We start from the raw sequence: 6,499 nt of genomic DNA on the forward strand, positions 1-6,499 counted from the left end.
GCAGAATTGTCTTGTAGGCTAGTGGATCCAAAATGAGTCAGGGATTGGTTACATGATGATGGCAACATAGATTCCCCATGAAAAATTCAGTCAATATAACCTCTTAAAAAATTATTCCATACCAAATGTTCTTCAACAATTTGTGGATCTAAAGAAGAACTATTTACACATTTTCGACATGGACATGAAATCTTTCCATTCCAACTACTTTTCTCCATACCAAATTTAATGAAGTCATGAACTCCATCTAAATATTCTTTACTATTCCTTGGTTTATTTATCCAACTTTTGTCCATTGTAGGATAAAAATGATCGAACTTGCAACTTATCTAAAAATAAGAAAAATTATACAATCTATATTAATGCAATGAGTAAAAAATATCAATCATTTCATAAAATCCAAAAAAATAACAGCTATCATCAACTAATAAGTAAAGAAGGTCCTATCCCATTCAGAAAATACATTAATTCTATAGGTCAATTACAGTAATCAAATAATATGCAATAAAAACCGAAAAAAATTTCGACAGTATTTTTCTTTAGTTCTCCGTATAGGGAGAATAAAAAAAAAATACCATCCGAAATTTTTTTCGAACCCTCAGCATACCATTTAATTATTGTAATGACCTATAGAATTACTCACATTTTCCAAACTGTCCATACTGGACAATCAATTGACCAATGTACATAATTCTTTTATCCATATAAAAATAAATAAATGTACGGATACAATAGAATATGTACATTAATCAAAAGACGGGTCTATGGTTCTATGCAATGCAATTTTTTTTAAAATTAATTAATAATTAACATTGCCTGACATCTTTCATCGGTCTGAACGCGTAGGGCTGGATGCCTTCGGCGCCAACTGGAACTAAAGACCCGAGCGCGCAAGGCCAAGACCCAAGTCTCGTGCATGTTAATTAAATATTGTGCACTGTGTCATAAACTTTTAACAACTAAATTAGATAATTATTCGATGGCAACCAAATAACAAAAGAATCAACAAAGATATACTCTTAACAAGTATTTTTTTTTGTGTCAGTTAATCACATCTTCAAAGAGTATTTCTAAGTTATCATTATGAAAAATAAAGTTGAGATACAAATTAATATCGAGCTACTAATGTATACTTTCAACTAGTATTAATTTTTATCTTGTGTCTGCTAGTCACATTTTAAAAAGTATTTCTAAATTAGCTGTATGAAATATTAAAGGTGATATACAATGTAATACCTGACAATTTATCATAATGAATTCTTACGCTTCACTTCCACCCACAAATAGTCCCCGACTATATTGAAGATTACACAGGTTTGTCCCTGGCAACAAAGGCCATCCATCCACAGTTCCGGGTCATATGCATGACTTAGCACTCAAGCAACATAGCATGCTATCAGCTTAGCATCACCAGGCATCAATGCTGGTAAAACAAACTAATTATAAAAGATTCCAGGCTCACAATATTACATGCACTTCAACAGCAAATCTTGTAGCCTTATTAGGACAAAAGCATAGCATGGCACTAAGAAATTATTGGTAGTTCAGGGATACTGCTATCTTCCAACGGCAGGCAAGAGAATCTTTTCTATGTCAGGCTGACAAGGCATCATTCTAATTTGGCCTCACATAAAACATTAGGGTTAATATGGCTTCCCTACACAATTTTTTATCATGTACCACTGTACTAGAAAGATAATTCTACGTGAGACTTGTGAAGAATCATTACAAAGAATTGCAAAGATTACATGCATTGCCAGATAGATAAACACCCATAGATATGAAGACAAACCCTCTAAGAATCACGCGGCGTTCTCCTCATCTCTTTCTTCCTTCTGTCTCTTTGTTGGTTAAATTAATCCAACTAATCCAATCTAACCCAACTAATTCTAAAACTCACTTTCGGACTCTAATATTCTGAACTATATTTCTATAAGAATTTCAGTCATGATTATTTAAAATAAAAATTCTAAGTCCCGCTACTCTTGGAGAGGATCCAGCCCGTCTACCGGAAAATAGTTTTATTTCTTACCAAAAAACCAGAAAAATACTTTTATGAAAAATTAGATCCCCAGGATATATAAGAGCTGAGATAGGTCCCCAGGACAAGAGAGAGATGGATATCAGGGTGAGAAAGAGAGGGAACTTAGAGAGCGGAAGAGAGCATGAGAGAAGGGAAACATGGGACTAAATGGACCATCAGACTCTCTTTACTAACATGGAACAGAGTGGTGGTGACAGCCTTCCACAATGGGAAGGAAGTCTGTCGTCCAGCAATGGCGGAAACAACTAATCAGCCCGGCGACGCTCGAAACAACTAGAAGACGGCTTCAACACTAACCAGAGTCGGCGATCGGCCTAACACAAACACTGGGACGAGGAAAGGCTCGTCGCGGTCATGGACCGGTGGGTAGAGTCCTGTTAAATCCACATTTTCTGACAAGACCTCAAATAGGGAACTAAAAATCAAAAACAGAGCATTCCTTTTTCCAACCAAATCCGGTGACTATCTAGCCGGAATCCATGATCCAAGGACTAGAGAAGATGGAAAGGAAGATTAATTAAAAGATTAATCGGTCATTATGTTGATTTGGCGATGTTGAAAACAGCAAATTTGCTTCCTTAAAAACAAACTCCCGTTGAAAAGAGCAGCAAAAAGCACCTTTTCTTATCTAAATAATGGTTCTAAGCCCAGGGATCGATGCATAAACCAGAAAAACTAGTAGTAGAAAGAGAAAAAAATATGACTCATCTGAGTTACATTTTGACCTGCAAAGATGACCGTTGGGAGGGGAGGAGGGCCGATGGGATGGCTTCGAAGAGGATGGATGGCGTACGACATGAACGGCATGAGTGCGGCATGGATGGATGCGACAACAGAGAGGAGCGGCGGACGGTGGACTGGGTGCAGTGCCGACGGCGGAGATGGAGAAATGGATGGGAGGGGACGGCGACAAATAGATTAGGACAAGAGAGAATGGGAGTATTAATTGAACCTAATGATAATTTTTAACGTCGTTAAATAATGACGTAAAAAAATGTCGATATTTTTTTTATTTAACGATATTTTTGCTAAAAACGTCAGTGTTGAAAATGCTGAAATTTTACGGTATTTTTAAACGTCGTTGAAACACGATGCTTTTTAAAAGCGTCGGCAAATCAGCGAAATCTGCCGTTGCTTCCAAAAATATCGACAAAAAATAGTCGCTAACTCAATTTTTTTTTTTTTTTTTTTTTTTTGTAGCATAACCATTCTCTTACAATTATAGTTATAATGTTATAATTTCATTTATAAATATTTTTATACATATAATATGCCATGATTCCTCGGATAACGTTAGAAACAACAAAAGTTTCTAAAAGATAATAAAAAAACTACCATCTAACAGACAATGCCTAAATCATGTGACATTCCATTTAATGCATGAAGAGGTTTGGTTCACAGTAGCACTCCTAATTGATCCGTCGTGATGCAGCCAAGCATATTTGACCATATCCCTTTTCAATCCCTAGCCCAACTATTACATTTCATCAAGGGAATGCAGATTCATCCCCGAAATCCTTAATTTTTACATTTTTCCATATTTATATTTTATTCTCTAACTATAACTCATTGTTTATAAATTCATCAAGCTAAATAGAACACCCCTTGATTACTCTAACAGTGTTCTTTTGCTATTTTATGGATATTTTGTCCTTGGATTTGCTCTCTTTCTCCGAGGGGTAGCTAAGCCCCGAGCTTCCAAAAATAATCCTCATCACTAAAGTTTTGAATTGTTATAGGAAACACGCTTCGTCCAACCTCCTCCAAGCTTGAGGGTAGAGAACTGGAACTCAGGATGGACCAAATCTTTTCCCGATTGGAGGATTGGACTGTTAAGCAAAGTCCTCCCTCGAGCACGAAACGACTGTTAGGATGTTGATCATATTAAATACAAAAATAGAACTGATACATAAATATGGGAGATTTGAATTTGCAAAATAAAAGATCAAAGTAAATACTTCGATATTTCTTTAATTTATTGGGAAGAGAAGAACTGGAAGAGACCTAGGAGCTCTCCCGTTTTATTAAGATAATAAAGCGCTCCAAAGCGGTAGTGTTCCCACGTTCCAGTACTAGTTTTCTACGAGCGATCCCAGGCCTACGCTCCTACCACAAACAGACACAAACAAATTGAAGGTGGATCAATGGTCGAGGTGCTTTCAGATGTGTGCAAAACAGAATCAAACGGTCGACATCGCGAAATCATTCTTTTGCGCCCAACATACAACCCGAGCTCTTATCTCTGTTTCCACTCGCCTGCCACCCCATCAACGCCACGTGAGACGAACCCCCCTCCCTGAGCGCCGCCCGGCGCTCTCCTTCGCCGCCAACGTCCTCTCTCTTAGCTTCTTTCCTCCTCGGACTCCATCAACCACCTCACCTTCTTCTCAACCTCCGCCGCGCTCACCGCCCCCTCCTCGTACCCCTCCAACCCCACGGCCAGCCTCATTTCTTCTACCAAGAAAACTTTATTCATCCTCTGCTCACCGTACAGAGGCCACCCAATCATCGGCACGCCGGCGGACACCGCCTCCAGCACCGAGTTCCACCCGCAGTGAGTCACGAACGCGCCGACCGCCTGGTGGAGCAGCACCTCCACCTGTGGCGCCCACGACTTCACCACCAGACCCCGGTCTTCCGTCCGCTCCAGAAACCTCTCCGGTAGTAACACGTCCAACTCCGGCTCCGGCGGCGGTGCGAACCGCTTTGCTGGGTCGTCCGTCGGCGGGCTCCGAACCACCCAGAGAAACCTCTGCCCACTCCCCTCAAGCCCGGCGGCGATTTCTTTGAGCTGCTCGGCCGAGAAGAGGCCAAGACTCCCGAAGCACAGGAAGACGACGCTTCCATTAGGCTGGCCGTCGAGCCACGAGAGGCACTCCTCTCGGCCTCGCTTGTTGTGGCTGTCCGAAGCGATGAGCGGGCCGACACAGTAGATGGGTGGCGTAGGGCGGCTGTCAGAGGCGCAGAGGCCGGCGGAGACCGACTCGACCGCCCTCGGCTCGAGGGAGGCGAAGGTGTTGATGAGGATCCCTTGGAAGTCGGATAAGCGGCGGGAGAAGTAGAGCAAGCCTTTGTAGGCCTCGTCGTCGCGGTCGAGCATGGGGAGGGGCATGTGGTCGGCGGGGAGCGGCGGGACGCCGGGGATGTGGAGGGGGATGCTGCCGAGGTCGCGGAAGCTGGCGGTGGACCGGTCGTGAATGGCGGGGAGGTGGAGGAAGGTGGCCATGACGGCGGCGCCGGAGGTGGCTAACAGGTAGGTGGGGATGCGGAGTTCGGTGGCGACGTCGAGGGCGAAGGTGCAGAAGAAGTCGAGGATGAGAGCGCGGGGGGAGGCGGAGCGGAGGAAGTCGAGGAGGCGTGGGTTGGAGCGGCGGAGGAGGTCGATGGCGAGGGCCTCAACGTTAAGGGATGGGTTGGGGGGACGGCGACGGGGGGAGGCGGTGGAAGGTGAGAGAGGGGAGGGCGGCGGAGACGCGGGCGATGAAGGGGGCGGTGGCGCCGGTATTGAAAGGGGGATCGACGATGATGACAGTGACGGCGATGCCATGGTGGAGGAGGAGCTTGGCCAGCTCCACCATGGGCGCCAAGTGGCCCATTCCCGGTGCAGGGTACAACACCACCAACTTCTTTCCAGCGGCCATTTCTTCTTTGCAGTGTCCGGACTCGCTTTTCCGCCTGCGTGGAAGAGACTATAATATGTTGGCCTGATGGTGGATGGAGAGGGTGGAATGGTGGATCCAGTGTGGGGCGAGACTTCACACCCTTGATCCGTCCATTGGGCGCGGCACTGGGATGGATCCAGAGGTTAATTATAGTCTTTGTTCATCTGACTGAGGAGACACGATGGCTCCCAACTCCCAAGATTTAAAAAAAACTAACCTCTTCTTTCGAAAAATCATAACTCTTCTAAAATAGGCGTCCGGTAAAAAAGTATTTTAAAATATTAAAACCAACAAAAATTTAGCAGATAAGGTTATTTAAAAAAAATATAAAAATCTTTTGCGAACTCAAACCCCACAAAGAATTTATTTTTAACAAAATATAAATAAAAATATTTGGGTAACTCATAGATATCATGTGGGCTTCGATCCCACTCAGTATTGATCTTATCCATTGTAAATCAGATCTTTTGGCTCAGACTTCTACTTGTTACGCATAGTATAGACCAATTAGATCTTTGTACATTGAGCACAGTAAATAATAATAATAATAATAATAATAATAATAATAATAATAATAATAATAATAATAATAATAATAATAATAATAATAATCCATAACTGAAATCTACGAGAAAGAGTAGGCAGCATAATTAGGACACCACAGTCTGCCGATGCTTTTCAAAGGCATTGGAAACTAAGGTCGCTTATAAGCATCAGAATATTTTAAACTGATTTTTTACAATGCTAGTTTGTTGAGCGTCAGGAAGCCAGCATATAGATAATGCTAATTAGC

General features: G+C 42.5%; 1 protein-coding gene across 1 annotated transcript; it reads right to left on the reverse strand.

Annotated features, from left to right (window-relative positions):
- Positions 1 to 3,924: 3,924 nt before the first annotated feature.
- On the reverse strand, positions 3,925 to 5,816 carry LOC105037107 (UDP-glycosyltransferase 88A1). The gene is given in 4 exon segments (XM_010912808.4): positions 3,925 to 4,350; positions 4,353 to 4,400; positions 4,403 to 5,463; positions 5,465 to 5,816. Coding segments are annotated over 4 exon segments (1,434 nt in total). The 5' UTR covers positions 5,686 to 5,816; the 3' UTR covers positions 3,925 to 4,246.
- Between the last annotated feature and the right edge of the window lie 683 nt (positions 5,817 to 6,499).

This window comes from Elaeis guineensis, chromosome 4 (genome assembly GCF_000442705.2).
Source record: "Elaeis guineensis isolate ETL-2024a chromosome 4, EG11, whole genome shotgun sequence".
In the NCBI taxonomy this organism is placed as follows: Eukaryota; Viridiplantae; Streptophyta; class Magnoliopsida; order Arecales; family Arecaceae; genus Elaeis; species Elaeis guineensis.